A 16403-nucleotide genomic window follows, 5' to 3' on the forward strand; every position below is an offset into this window, starting at 1 on the left:
GCACATCAACAGAACACCAGTGAAGCTTTGCCTTGAACAAAACAGCAAATCCACATTTCTGACACTTCATCAATAAATGTTAGAATCCAGCTGATTGTGCATGATGATTAATGCACACAGAAAAACACGAGTCTGTGATATTTGAGGTTAAACTAAATAAAAGTCATGTCTGGCACTTCCTGTTTGTCTTTGCACTTCCTGTATAGTTTCCTGATGGCGACACAGACACTCAGAGCTCTCTTTAACTGCAGTTAACTGTGTTACTTTCTCTGCTACCTCTGTAGCCATGCTTTGATCACGTGGCTACAGTATGGGCACATTAAATTACTTTTGATTTATATCTCGGGCAGATCTGCATGGCTGATAATTTTGCTAAATTTGTGTTTTGAGTAAGAGCTATGAGTGCAAGGTGAAGCTGTTACCTGTGCCTCCTTTTTCAAGGGGGTTAAGCCATTTATTGTCTGATCCACAGAAACCACAGCACTCTCCATCAGGCCTCTGAATACATCATGGTCACAGTGAACATGTCAGTGTTAGAGGGTTTTGTGATGCGCATCTTTTGTGAACTATTCATATTGAAAACCACTGTAGATTATAATTAGTATGGGTCAGAGTTTTAGTGTGTCAAGCTCAAATTGGAGCCTGAGAACTTGACCTTAAACACCAAAACGGTGGGAGAGAGTTGTCATATATTACGGCCTTCTCGTGTGAAGCGATATTACTTCACACCATCTCTGTGAGAGTGAAAAAACATGTTAGTGCAACAAAGTGTCAACCTACGTGCAGTGTTGTTCTCTGCAAACACGTTTACTCTTGGACCAGTATGGCTAAATGGATGATTTTAATCAAAAAATATTGACTGAATTTTTGACCAAAAAGTCATGACTGCAAACTGTTGCCATGTTTGTGCAAAAAAAAAAAAATCCACCATTTTTGCAACAACTCAAAATTTGATCAAAAAGTCAGTCAGAATCCCACGTCGTGCAGATAACCCCTCTCTATGACTCTGTTGTTATTGTTGTATCAGTCCAGCTGTAATCAGATAAAAAGTGATGAACTACTGTTTTAAGTTTTATGGAATCAAGGAATCGTCCAGTCATTTTTAAAACAAAAATTATTCAAAAATATTTGATGTCTGGTGGATTTAGACTTTTACTTGTACAAGAAAAGAAATCTGAACAGATACCTTTGTGCTCTTTGAAACTATAATGGGAATTTTTACACTTTTAAGGTCTCTTTTTTATTGTACTGTCATTCCTTTTCATTCCTTTTTACAGAAAATTTGCTTTATCATGCTACTCCAGGATCTGTGCTCTATTAGTCATGTCTTCAGGAGTGATTTCTAGTGTTATAACTAAAATAAAGTTACCTAAATGAGTTTTTCTGCATAGCTGAAGCTGATAACCTGAATACCTAAAAACCAAAGACTTGAACGAGCGGTCCTTTGGACAACAGGCACTCAAGCCCTCTTAGCGCCCCCTCTGCACATGCATGGTTACCATAACAATGCTGAAAGTAATATGTGTGATTTATGAGTGTGGTAGTTCTAGGATTATGAACTTCTCTTTAATGTACTTGCAGCAGTAGAGAATTGTTGTGACACCTGCAGGACTCTGGTTTTTCAGAGTACATTGTGAAGTCTCAGATAGGCTGATAATACTGAGCTGCAGAAACCACAGCACTGTATTTACTGCTCACGCTGCTAAATATGTTGTGGCCACAAAAGTAGGCATGACAGTTTTAGTGACCTCTCTGACATACATATTTGACATACAAGTCTTAGCTATTCACTCTGAAGACCACTGCAGACAATACACAGTCTTGGTTAGATTTAGTGCACCTATAGCTGGACCTGGAGCCTGGGAACTCGACTGTACTTTCAAGAGTGTTTTCATGTGAAACCAGAAGCGTGTGGAGAGCTACTTCCTTTACTGACGATGTCTCACCTTCAGGAGGACTGAAAACAAAGAAAAGAGCAGCAAGGTGCCAGCTTCACATCACTTTTGTGCTCAACCAGCAGCTCTTACTTCTTGACCATTATGGCGAACTGGACTCTGTTTATCGTTCTGATCCTGCCAGCTATGGTGTGTCTCGACAGCAAAGGTAAAGTACATTAGCTTCTATCATTCTCTAATGCTGCTGTTATGTTCTGCTCTCTTTGGTGAGATTAATCTATGAGATTTAAGAAATGCAAGATGCAAAATGTAGTTAAAGCTAAACTGCAGTGTTTTATATTTTTATGTAAATGATTGATAGAGGACTATAAGCCGTGTTACTACATACACCAGTCATTTAAATCCACCCTACTGTTGGTACAAAGTAAGGAAACTACAGGTGTCCACAAGGCTGCCCTGAAGGGAGGATGAAGGGGAGAGCTTTCTGGGGCCCATGGAGGTCAGAGAAATCAGGGTCCACTGCAAAGAAAAGCTGAAATAAAAAAAATATATATTTAGCATGAATAATAGTCCTCTTGTCAATACAGTAGTGTTGCATAGCAACACGCAATAATGAGCACAAATGTCAGGATGACAGAGTAAAAGAAACTGACACAACCTTTTAGAAAATGATTGAACAATTGTGAAAAAAGACGAAAGATGGATTAGAATATTTTCTTAAATGCCAAAAATGAGCAGAAAGTTGCAAAAGTGGGTCAAGTGGACAAAATGGGGGCACAGGTGGCCTGGTGGTTTGGGCCGTGCACCATGTGGTCAAGGGCCCGGGTTCAAATCCAGCCTGTGGCCCCTTTACTGCATGTCTCTCCTCGTCTCTTGTAACTGTTTCCAGTAAAAGCCTCCCAAAACAGTGACAAAACTGGATAAAAAGTGACAAAAAAGAAGTTGCTAATAGTGGCATAAATGTATTCAAGTGTTAAAAATTGGTGCAAAATGGGCAAGGAGTGGTAAAATGGGTCAAGTGGACGATTTGAGAAATCAATGGGAAAAAATGGGTACATTAAAAAAAAAAAATATTGACAACATTAGGCAAAAGATTTCAAAATGTGTGAAGAGCAGCAAAAAGTTTCAAAAGATGGCTAAAGTAGGTCAAGATGCAAAAAGTGGCAGAAATGTCAGAGGGGGAGAAAATTGCAAATATGGGCAAAGTGTTAAAGAAAAGGCAAAAACTTGGGGGGGAAAGTCCCGATGAAGTGGTGCAAAGTGGATAAAAAGTGGCAAAAGTGGGATAAAATTGCCGAAAAACTGGCAGAAAATTGACAAAATTGGGTGACTGATTACAAAATGTTTGAAAAGCATCCAAAATGAGCAAAAGATGGTAAAAGTAGGCAAAAGTTGCAGAAAGTGGCAGAAAATGTCACAGAGGAGCAAAAAATTGCTAATATGGTTTAAAAAAAAAGGCAAAAGCATTAGAAAATGAAAGTGGCAGAAATTAGTGGAAAGAGGCAAAAATGGGATAATAATGGGAAAAAAAAACTCCAAAAAAGTGGCAGAATAAGGGTGAATAGTGGGTAAAATGGTTGAGAAGCAGCAAAAATGGACAAAAAGTAGAAAAGAAATGTCAAAGGGCATCAAAAAGATGTGGTGATAATGGACAGAAAAACTGGTTTAAAAGTACCGCAAATAAATAATTTTAGAACCCAGTACTAGCTGACACACTTTTCAGCTCTAGCATGAATAACTGTTAGCCAGGATGCTAGCACCAATGCTACTGATCCAACACACATACATTGACATCATCAGTAAATGACTAAAGGGGAGGGCCCATTCTCTGGGTTTTTCAGGGGCTCAGCTAACTCTGAGTGTGGGAGTCGGGTTACAAACAGTTAGCACTCATGATGACACTGAAGAGTTTATCGTGCATCTAAAGAGCCTTTGTATTCTACTTGTCATAATCATGAAAAAATGCATCGTATCTTTCCTTTGTTTGCAGGAACACAAGAGGAAACCTTTGGGAGAGAACGAGGAGTTCTGTCAGTGTGCTTCAATGACACAATGAACAACATCATGCTGATAGTTTGTAAGATCAGAACAGAGAGAAGAATGGGCCAAAACTGTAATCTGTTGTATCGAGACGGACAGAAATTTGAGGATAAATGTGACTCAAGATTCAGACTCTTGAAAAAGGATGAGACTGTGTTTCTCAAATGGAAAGACTTAACACCAGAGGATCATGGGAACATCACCTGTGAATGTTTCCACTCGGATGGAACATTCACTCTAGAGCTCAGTGTCCGTTTTAATGGTAATTCACAAATGTTTTACTTTGGCTGTATCCTCCATGTTTTTGTCATCACTCTTCATTTGAAAGTCTACTCATTCATAAAAAAAACTCATTTAATTTGTTAACTCTGGTAGAACAAAACTACAAACAGCATTCAGCAGCCTACTGTGCTTTAAAATACCAAACAGTGGTGTAAAACTTCTCTCTTTTTAGGTTTTCAAGCTTCAGAGAATGAACAACCCAGCAGTGAGAAACCAGAGCAGTTCTTTCCTTTTATTGGTAGAATTTCAGTCATCGTTATAACTGCAGCCATTCTTGGACTTGTCTACAGGAGGTTACATCACAGGTAAGACTACTGGAGCTTTTCTAATGATTGTTTTTGACACATTTAATTCTTGGGTCACTAATTAGCAGATCTGGACCCGGCTGCTGTCCTATCTAGATCAGAATGCACCTGTTATTTAATTCTGACCAGTGTTTTTTTTATCCTGACCTGCACAGCAAATTCTCTGTAAACAGATTTATTTTTAACTTTACAGGAAACAAGCAGAGCTCCTGAGCGGTCATGATGTTTTTGGTCAAATTTTGAGTTGTTTCAAAAATGGTCCATTTAAAGGTGTTAAAGATGTTGAAGATGGTACAAAACATGGTACTCATGAGGAGGTCTGACTGTCAGCATCCACATGACTAGGATAAAAAACTAGGTAATAAATAGGAATTAAAAAAATGGGAATAGATAGAGACAAGAGTACAGATAAATTACAATACAATTATTGCACACATACACACACTCATGAGCAGCAGTGTCATAAGTGAGAGCAGCAGTTGTTATTGCACAAAAATGGCAACAGGTTCAGGATCATGGCTTTTTGGTCAGATTTTTGTTGCTCAAAAAAAGGTTATTTTTGGCCAAAATGTTGCAACAGGTCAGCAGTCATGACATTTTGGTCAAATTTCAAAAGTGGTTTATTTCTCGCCCAAGTTTGTCCACAGTTCCACGGTGACACCTTTTAGGTTGTAGTCAGGACTTTTTAAAATTGTCCTTTTAGCTCTTAATTTTGACTTCTTATCACACAATTTTGACTTGTCTTGATTCTGATCTTTCATATTTTTACTTCTTGTCTCATGACTTTGACTTTTATATAATTCTTATTTACTTTCTCTGTTGCTAAAAAAGTGGGTCACTATGCTACCGACATCCAAATATCTTTTATAATATTTTTTTTTTACTTTGCTTTTGATATTCAAATGGTTTGATGATTTTGGTTTCTATTAACTGTTGTGTCATATTGCGGTCAAATAGTTCTACAATGTAATTCATTAAAGTTTTTCTACTTGACTCCGAAGTGACTTAAAAGTTCTACCCTTTTTTTTAAGATTTATTTTTGGGCATTTTTGTGCCTTTACTAGATAGAGGAGGACAGTGGATAGAGTCGTAAACAGGGTCAAGAGTTGGGGGAGAGGCATGCAGCAAAGGGCCCCAGGCCAGACTCGAACCCAGGCCACCCGCGCACATGGGGAGTACTTTTAACCACTAGGCCACCTGCTCCCCAGTTCTACCCTTTTAAGCTGTGTAGAACAAGGACAAGACCTTTGGGTAATTTAATTCACAATACAAACTAATAATATATTTACTCTACATGCTGAAATTAAGATATAGAGAGTATTTTCCATCCAAATTTGAAGATTCACAGGTGATGTTCCCATGATCCTCTGGGGTTAGGCCATTCCACTGGAGAAATACAGTCTGGCTCTGTGTCACAAGTCTGAATTTAGAGTCACATTTGTTCTCAAAGTCACGTCCATGTCGATACAACAGACTACAATCTTCTCCTCTTCTCTCCATTCTGATTAGACAAACAATCAGAACAACTAAACTCTGAGTGTCATTGCAGCATATCGGTGTAACGTCTCGTTCTCTCCCGGCAGTTTCCACCCGTGTAGCTGCAAACACAGGAGAGACATCTTTATGCGTCATTTTCCTGAATTCATTTCTATTTCTGTAAATGTCACAGTTAAGGTTAACTAAGCTGAAAGACTTTCTCAGAAAATTGTTCTGCTCTTTTTTGTGCTTTATTTTTTTAGCATTCTCTGAGCTTAGGCTTCTGAACCCCCTTTGTTGGCTAAAATGGACTTTTATTTTGAAGGAGAAAATAGAAACTGGAGCATAAATTTTCAGAATAACTGCAGAACAGACCAAAGAGTAAAGGCCGAACGAAAGCAGCAAAGAAAAATGGTAAAAATGAGAATTTAGCACTTCCTAAAGCAGCATTAAGGACGCATCTTTCCTTGAAATAAACCACACAATCATCAGTTTGAGAATTGAACAGTCTTTCAGTAAATTCAGGGATTTTAAGATGATTATTATCTACAAATGATTCTGCTGTGAAACTGAGCCACTGAACAGACTTTGTGGGATTAATGCTCCTGTACTGTACCTCCATTCTTACTATGTGTGCAAACAGGTCGGACCCCTGCAGTATCCTCAGCAGTCACTGCAAACAGAAGGGGCTTTAAAATGAATGTTCAGAACCATACAATACAACATGATGCAACGCAACTTACTTACACCAGAGATACCATAACAATGCAGACAATGTGTACTGGTCTACTGAGACTGTGACATTAAAAACCCATAAATTTTTGTACTTTACCTTTCTTGGAGAGACACGTCAAAGCCGACAGGAACAGAACAATGAAAGGAGTTCATTTCGCCATATTAGTCTAAGAGTGAAAGCTGCCAGTAGAGCAAATTTTGTCGTAGGTTGGCACCTTGTGGTTTCTCACTTTCGCACTGATGAAGTCTCTGATAAAAGAAGCATTACTTCACATGCCTCTGCTAACATTTGGCAACTCTTTTCTTGCTGTCGATGGTCAAGTTCTCAGGCTGCAGTTTGAGCTTCATGCACTACAAGTCTAACCAATACTATTATTATCTACAGTGGTCTTCAGTTTGAGAGCTGCACGACACAAACCCACTAACACTGACATGTTTCTACCAGAGGCCTTGACATATTTAGAGGCCTGAGCTCACGCAGTGAACACGGAGCTCTGTGGTTTCTGCAGCCTGCACAAAAAGATGTCTTCACCTTCTTGGAAGAACCTACACTCATGTTTCTCATTCAAAACCCAAAGTTAGGAGAATTACCCTCCATATATGACTGCTAACTGGAAACCTGCTTGAGTTGCATCAACCAAATCATGATCACTGGAGCTGCTTGAGCAACACAGAGGTAGCAGATGAAAGGAAGTGGTCCAAACAGGAAGAGCAAGATATTTCCTTTTATTTAGTTGAAATTCTAACATTATTTTGTTTTAAACTACAAAGCTACATCTACGATCACAGACTCAAGGTTGGATGTCTTTAAACATTAATGATCATGTAGAGGTCAACTAAACTCAGTCCTTCCTTACTGAAGTGTCCAAAGGCCCAAGATATACCTGCTGTTTCCGCTCATGTTTGTTCATGTCTCTGGCTGCATGTTAAAATCCATTTATGCTCTAATTTTTAAATAGATACAGACTGAGTTGATGAAGATTAATGCAAAGTATCATGGGGGCTAGAAATAAGGTGGATAGAGAAGTTGGATGTGAGGGATCTAGTGACTTCCATCTATCTGTGCATCCATTTTCTTCTGTTTATCCAGCTGGAGCACCCAGACATCCCTCTCCCCAACATTTCCCAGCTCTTCCTGGAGGATTCCAAAGCATTTCAAGGCCAGATGTGATGTATAATCCCAGTAGTCCTGGGTCTATGCCTGGAAAACCTCCACAGGGAGTTGACCAGGAAGCATCTTGATCAGATACCTGGACCACCTCAACCGACTCCTTTTGAGGCGAGATCCCTCCTCACCCTATCTCTAAGGCTGAGCCCAGACACCTTTCTGAGGAATCTGGTTTTGACCTCTTGAACCTGCAGTCTCGTTCTTTTGGTCATTACCCAGAGTTCATGAGATGGGGGTTGGAACATACATTGACCAGTAAATGAAGAGTTTTGCCTTCTGGCTCTGCTCCCTCTTCACTATTACAGTACAGAACAGTGTCTTCAATACTGCCAATGCTGAACCAATTCACCTGTCGATCTCGTGGTCAGATCTACCCTCACTTGTAAACAAGACCCAGAGATACGTGGACTCCTACACCCTCCCCACCTGGAGGGAGCAATCCCTCGTTTCGTGGAAGTGAACCATGGCCTTGGACTTGGAGGTGCTGACCCTCATTCTGACTGCTTCAGGTCACTAACTCCAGCATCCAACTTCTCTATATAAGCCACTAAGGCCCCGTCCACACGGAGACGAATTCAGGAGTATAAGCAAAAGTTTTTTATCGTATCAGCGTTTCATCCACACGGAAATGGCATTTTGGGCCATAAACGCTACTTTTGGAAACCAGGTCCCAGAGTGAACAAATCTGTAAACACTCACTGTTTCATCGCCGCGTGGATGGCCAACTGCATCTTTTTTGAAACGATTACGTCACACATAGCGTAGCCCACTTACCTCGCATGCGCATGTTGAGCCAAAACAACAATGGCGGATTACCAGGTGTGTTCGTACTGCAGAAACTATAGCGCTTATTATAGCTTTTACAGCAACATCTGATGCTCCTTTACCATCACAGGAACAACGTACACCATATGTTCTTCAATCCAACCTGGAGAAAAACCAGAAGGGCAACTAGAAGAAAGTTTGTGGCAGTTTTCTGTGATCTTCTTCTCTCTTTTGATGCATTTCCATGGCAGCAATACAGCACCACATACAGGCTTGGCATATGCACTACAGCGTTTCGTTCATGTGAACTCTGAGACGAGGCGTGCATGTACAAAACATCTCCATAGTCTAATACTGACATAAAAGTGGCAGAAACCAGTCTCTTTTCTGATTCAAAGGAAAGGCAGAAATAACCCTGAAATAGAAACCCTGTTTCAGTTTAAACTGTTTAACCAGCGGCTGAATGTGAGGAGCAAAATTTAGATTCATCGATCAAAATATGGAGCCGTAGCTCTAAACAGTCTCAATCTGTGAACCCTGAGGAGTGACGATTGAGGGCAGGTTTTGTGGCTTAGACTTAGCATTAAAAAAAACAGCATGACAGTCAGGTCTGTGGCGGAGGCTGAGCTGTACAATACAGCGTCATCAGCATAACAGTGACACTTTTAATTTGGCACATTTTGAACCATGTTATTAAAATAGAGAATAAAAAGAAGAGGCCCTAGGACTGTCCTTTGAATTCTCTCTGGGAGTCAGAAGTGGTCCACATGTCCACTGTGTCAAACCTCTTTGAAAGATCAATATAAAGGGCTGTCTAACGTTGTCTGTTACCACTAAAACTATTAAAAACTTGAAGAGCTGTTGTTGTTGTACTGTGCCTTTAAGTAAAACCAGATTGAAAATGATTACTGTTAAAAAAAAAAAAAACCTCCTTTAGCAGATCACTGACAAGGAATTCATTTTTTTTTTTACCAAGTTTACAAGTGGATGTTGATACAACATTTTTGAGCAGTCTATTTTAAGGATGAGAATAATTTGATGAACAAAAACAAGTCAATAACACATTTACCTTCCACTTTGACCCTCAGCCTTAGACTGAACGTTCCACACATTCGCAAACATTCACAGGTGATGTTCCCATGATCCTCTGGGGTTAAACCTGTCCAACTGAGAAATACAGGCTCATTCTTTTTCATAAGTCTGACTTTTGAGTCACATTTGTCAAACTCATGTCCATCTCGATAAAACAGACTACAGTTTTCTCCCATCCTTCTTGCCGTTCTGATCTTACAAACAATCATCATGATGGTGTTCATTGTGTCATTGCAGCATACTGGTGTAAATCCTTCTCTCCCAATAGTTTCCTCCTGTGTCCCTGCAAACACAGGAAAGATCTCTTGAATGGCACAATAAGAGAAGGAAAGCTTTATGATCTTTGAATTGATTAATTACATGAAAATATGAAACACTGCAAGTCAGCTTTAACTGCATTTCTGCATCTTGCAATTCTTAGATCTAAATATCGACTTGCCTTCTTTTAACCAGAAACTGCAACATTAGAAAATCATAGAAGTTTATGAACTTTACCTTCCTTGTAAAGACACATCATAGCTGGCAGAAACAGAAAAATCATCCATTTAGCCAAACTGGTCGACACTTTGTTGCACTAACATGTTTTTTCACTCTCACAGAGATGGTGTGAAGTAATATCGCTTCACACCAGAAGGCCGTAATATATGACAACTCTCTCCCACCGTTTTGGTGTTTAAGGTCAAGTTCTCAGGCTCCAGTTTGAGCTTGCTGCACTAAAACTCTGACCCATACTAATTATAACCTGCAGTGGTCTTCAATATGAATGGTTCACAAAAGATGCGCATCACTAAACCCACTAACACTGACATGTTCACTGTGACCATGATGTATTCAGAGGCCTGATGCTACTTCTACTTGAGTACAGTAGCTGTGCACTTTTCCACCTCTGGTCAGTTGTTATTATTATTTTATGAAAATGAAAATCACTTTGATGCTTGGTTTGAATTTTCATGTTTTTGTCCGCTCACTTAATTACATTATTCTCCTTTACAGAGTTTGTTCAAGATCTGCTGCATCTGGATCTACACAGGAAACTCCTAAACCTGTGGTCAGTGAACCATTATTATATTTTATATTTTCAAATTTAAGTAATATTTGCACCTGATATCTGCAATCTTTCAAACATTTAACTGTTAGCATTTTTTCGTGCAACCATTCAGTTTGATCACATAACATTTTCAAAACCTAATACATCAGGATTTTTGTTTTTATATTTTTTTTTATAGGATGGAGCTGACAGAGAGGACCCCTACTCAAGCCTTCAGCAACCAACAAGTGACCTCTACCAAACTATCACTCCAGCACATCAACAGAACACCAGTGAAGCTTTGCCTTGAACAAAACAGCAAATCCACATTTCTGACACTTCATTCATAAATGTTAGAATCAACCTGATGGTGCATGATGATTAATGGTTAAAGACAGAAAAACATGAGTCTGGGATATTTGAGTTTAAAATTTATATCTCAGGTAGTTCTGCATGGCTGGCAACTTTCCTAACCTTGTGTTTTGAGTAAGAGCTACGAGTGCAACCTGTGCCTCCTTTTTCAAGGGGGTAAAGCCATTTATTGTCTGATCTACAGAAACCACAGCACTCTCCATCAGGCCTCTGAATACATCATGGTCACAGCGAACATGTCAGTGTTAGTGGGTTTTGTGATGCGCATCTTTTGTGAACCATTCAAATTGAAGACCTGCAGGTTATAATTAGAATGGGTCAGAGTTTTAGTGCATCAAGCTCAAATTAAACACCAAACTGGTGGGAGAGAGTTGTCATATATTACGGCATACTCGTGTGAAGCGATATTACTTCACACCATCTCTGAGAGTGAAAAAACACATTAGTGCAACAAGGTGTCACACTGTTTCCTCTTGGACCAGTATGGCTAAATGGATGATTTTAATCAAAAATGATTGACTCAAAATTTGACCAGAAAGTCATGACTGCAAACTGTTGCCATGTTCATGCAAAAAAAAAAAAAAAAAAAAAAAAAAAAAAAAAACCATTTTTGCAACAACTCAAAATTTGACCAGAATGTCAGAATCCCACGTCGTGCAGATAACTCCTCTCTATGACTCTGTTGTTATTGTTGTATCAGTCCAGCTGTAATCAGATAAAAAGTGATGAACTACTGTTTTAAGTTGTATGAATCAGGAAATTGTCCGGTCATTTTTAAAACAAAAATGATAAAAAAATATTTGCTGTTTGGTGGATTTAGACTGTTAGTTGTACAAGAAAAGAAATCTGACTTTTTTTTGCTCTTTGACACCATAATGCATTTTTACACTTTTAATGTCTCTTTTTTATTGTACTGTCATTCCTTTTCATTCCTTTTTACATAAAGTTTGCTTTATCATGCTACTCCAGGATCTGTGCTCTATTAGTCATGTCTTCTGCAGTGATTTTTAGTGTTACAACTAAAATAAAGTTACCTAAATGAGTTTTTCTGCATATCTGAGTTTGAGCACCGCTGATGAGAGAAAGAGGAAAGTAGAAAAGCTGCACTGGTACGTTGGTCTTCATTTGATGCTCTAAAACCAAAACAAAGCTAGTGTGAGTGCAAGACATGCTGATTCAGGTGCACATGGGTCTATTTTGATCTCTAGATGTGTGTTAAACTGACATGACACCCACACCTTGACCTCGTTTCAGCTTTGGAGCATCAGATGAGGATACGTGGTCACTTTTCTTAAGTTTGGTTTTTACATGGACACCTGCATGAGTAAATAATAATAAACTAAAATGTTCTTTTAGCATCATTTGTAGCATGATTGCTTTATTGTCTTGATGAGGCGAAGAAGCTGATAACCTGAATACCTGAAAACCAAAGACCTGAACGAGCGGTCCTTTGGACATCAGGGGCTAAACATCAGCACTCTTAGCGCCCCTCTGCACATGCATGGTTACCATGACAACGCTGAAAGTAATATGTGTGATTTCTGAGTGTGCTAGTCCTAGGATTATGAACTTCTCTTTAATGTACTTGCAGCAGTAGAGAATTGTTCTGACACCTGCAGGACTCTGGTTTTTCAAAGTACATTGTTGAGACACAGATAGGCTGATAATACTGAGCTGCAGAAACCACAGCACTGTCTATTTAGGTCAGACTTAGTTCACCTAGCCGGACCTGGAGCCTGAGAACTAGACTCTACTTTTAAGAGTTAACTGATGATGTCACACCATCAGGAGGACTGAAAACAAAGAAAAGAGCAGCAAGGTGCCAGCTTCACATCAGTTTTGTGCTCGACTGGCAGATCTTACTTCTGGACCATTATGGTGAACTGGACTCTGTTTATTGTTCTGATCCTGCCAGCTATGGTGTGTCTCGACAGAAAAGGTAAAGCACATTAGCTTCTATCATTCTCTAATGCTGCTGTTATGTTCTGCTCTCTTTAGTGAGATTAATCTATGAGATTTAAGGAATGCAAGATGCAAAAATGTGGTTAAAGCCATGTAATTTACTACATACACCAGTCATTTAAATCCACCCTACTGTTGGTACAAAGTAAGGAAACTACAGGCGTCCACAAGGCCGCCATGAAGGGAGGATGAAGGGGAGAGCTTTCTGGGGTCCATGGAGGTCAGAGAAATCAGGGTCCACTGCAAAGATAATCTGAAATAAAAATATAAATATTTAGCCTGAATGATAACCCTCTTATCAAAACAACAAAGATGATTTTTATCTATGCTGTAACACAATGAAGACTATTTTAAAATGTAAAACCCTTTACGTAAAACACAGGACGTCTTTATTAATGATGTTAACAACATGGATGGACACACTGAACTAAATTATTAGGACAGTAGTGTTGCATAGCAACAGGCAATAATGAGCACAAATGTCAAGATGGCAGAGTAAAAAAACTGACACAACCTTTTAGAAAATGATTGAACAATTGTGAAAAGAGACAAAAGGTGGATTAGAATTTTTTTTTTTTTTTTTTAGATGCCAAAAATGGGCAAAAATTGGTCCAGTGGACAAAATGAGAAATCAATGGGGAAAAATGCGTACAAAGTGACAGGAAACGAGTGGAAATGTAAAAAAAAAAAAAAAAAATACTGACAACATTGGGCAAAAGATTTCAAAATGTGTGAAGAGCAGCAAAAAGTTTCAAAAGATGGCTAAAGTAGGTCAAAATGCAAAAAGTGGCAGAAATGTCAAAGAGGGGGAGGAAATTTGAAAATATGGGCAAAGTGTAAAAAAAAAAAAAAAAAAAAGGCAAAAACTGGATAAAACTTGGGGAAAAAGTTCCAATAAAGTGTTGCAAAATGGACAAAAAGTGGCAAAAAATGGAAAAAAACGGGGTAAAAAAAGCAGCACAATTGGGTTAAAATTGCACACAAACTGGCAGGAAAATTGACAAAATTGGGTGAATGATTGCACAATGTTTAAAAAGCATCCAAAATGAGCAAAAGAAGATTAAAGTAGGCAAAAGTTGCAAAAGGTTTTTGCAGAACGTGACAGAAAATGTCAAAGAGGAGCAGAAAATTGCTAATATGGGTAAAAATGGGCATAAAGCATTTAAAAATGAAAGTGGCAGAAATAAGTGGAAAGGGGCAAAAATTGGATAATAATGGGAAAAAACTCCAAAAAAGTGGCACAATATGAGTGAATAGTGATTGATAAGCAGCAAAAATGGACAATAAGTGGGAAAAAAATGTCAAAGGGCATCACAAAGATGTGGTGATAATGGACAGAAAAACTGGTTTAAAAGTACTGGGAATAAATAATTTTAGAACCCAGTACTAGCTGACACACTTTCAGCTCTAGCATGAATAACTGTTAGCCAGGATGCTAGCACCAATGCTAATGATCCAACACACACACACTGACATCATCAGTAAATGACTAAAGGGGAGGGCCCATTCTCTGGGTTTTTCAGGGGCTCAGCTAACTCTGAGGGTGGGCAACAGTTTGAGCTCATGGTGACACTGGAGAGTTTACTGTGACATCTAAAGAGCCTTTGTATTCTACTTGTCATAATCATGAAAAAATGCATCGTATCTTTCCTTTGTTTGCAGGAACACAAGAAGAAACCATCAGGAGAGAACGAGGAGTTCTGTCAGTGTGCTTCAATGACACGATGAACAACATCATGCTGATCGTTTGTAAGATCAGAACAGAGAGAAGAATGGGACAAAACTGTAGTCTGTTGTATCGACATGGACTGGAATTTAAGGATAAATGTGACTCAAGATTCAGACTTGTGAAAAAGGATGAGACTGTGTTTCTCCAGTGGGAAGGCCTAACCCCAGAGGATCATGGGAGCATCACCTGTGAATGTTCACAAACGGGTGGAACATTCACTTTAGAGCTCAGTGTCCAGCTGGAAAGTAAACGCATTATTGACTTGCTTTGGTGTATCAAATTATTCTCACCCTTAAAATGCACTGCTCAAAAAATGTTAGGATAACTTGTAGACCTGGCAAAAATCCTGGAATTCATTGTCAGCTCAAAGATTTTGTTTTTAACAGTAATGAGGTTTTATCTGATTTTCAGTCTGGGTTTAGTAAAAGGCAACAACGGCAGCTCTTAAATTTTTTAATGATTTTAGAGACAAGATTATGCAGCCCTTTAGATCGATCTTTCAAAGGGCTTTGACACCTGGATCATCCACTGCTAAAGAAAATCCTGGTTAGAGCAGGTCTGTCTCTGCAAACAGTTTCCTGGTTTGACAACGACCTCACAGACAAAATGCAGAGTGTGCAGGCTAAAGGTTAAACTTCTGCTCCCAGAAATAATGTCTTAAGAGACAGTCCTGGGGCTCTCCTTTGTATTCTCTATTTTAATAGCCTGAATCAAAATGTGGCGAATGCAAAACTTCACTTTTATGCTGATGACACTGTACAATTCAGCATCCGCTCCAGACCTGACTGGTGAAAATTCAGCAACAACTTGCTTTTAACACTGTTCAGTTAAATGCTGAGTCTAAGCCACAAAACCTGCCCTCAATCGTCACTCCTCAGGGTCGACAGATTGAGACTGTTTTGGGCCACAGCTCCATATTTTTTAATTGATGAATCTCTTTTGCTCCTCACGTTCAGCTGCTGGTTAAACAGTTAAAACTGAAACACTATTTCAGGGTTATTTCTGCCTTTCCTCTGAGTCAAAAAAAGAGACTGGTTGCTGCCACTTTGATGTCAGTGTTGGACTATGGAGATGTTTTGTACATGACGCCTCATCTCAGAGTTCACATGTTCAGACACTGGAGCTCTAAAATAGCCCAACTCATGCAACGTCTGCGGTCCATTCCTGCTTGCACCTGCAACAGGTGCGTCCAATCCCACACAGATTCTGATAATCCATCCCAGGTCTAACTGGACATTTTTAAGAGGATGCTAGAGGATGTAGACACATCTGTTTATAGATGTTTTATGTAATCTATGTTTTTTTTTTTAAGTCCTGTTTGCCAATTTTGACAGACTTGTGTTCATATCTGCTCATCGCCTGTCTGTAACTTTGTAAACTGAGCTGCTGCCTGTCCTGACCAGGACACTCTTAGAAAAAGACATTTCTAACCTCAAGGAGGTTCCCTGACAAATGAAGGTTAAATTGAAAAACATTTTAAAAAGTTATCAACCCACTGAGGGCTGAACTCAAAATTACAACAGAAAGCAAAGTAGAAAGACATGTTGTTTAATTA

General features: G+C 39.1%; 1 protein-coding gene across 1 annotated transcript; it reads left to right on the forward strand.

The window, feature by feature from the left end:
* The first annotated feature begins 1808 nt into the window (after positions 1–1808).
* Positions 1809–12311, forward strand: LOC121506449. The gene is made up of 5 exons (XM_041782266.1): positions 1809–2103; positions 3886–4197; positions 4390–4522; positions 10752–10806; positions 10985–12311. The coding sequence occupies exons 1-5, from the start codon at positions 2040–2042 to the stop codon at positions 11093–11095; spliced, it is 675 nt and encodes a 224-aa protein (XP_041638200.1). The 5' UTR covers positions 1809–2039; the 3' UTR covers positions 11096–12311.
* Positions 12312–16403: the final 4092 nt, after the last annotated feature.

Source organism: Cheilinus undulatus, linkage group 24, assembly GCF_018320785.1.
Source record: "Cheilinus undulatus linkage group 24, ASM1832078v1, whole genome shotgun sequence".
Classification (NCBI taxonomy): Eukaryota; Metazoa; Chordata; class Actinopteri; order Labriformes; family Labridae; genus Cheilinus; species Cheilinus undulatus.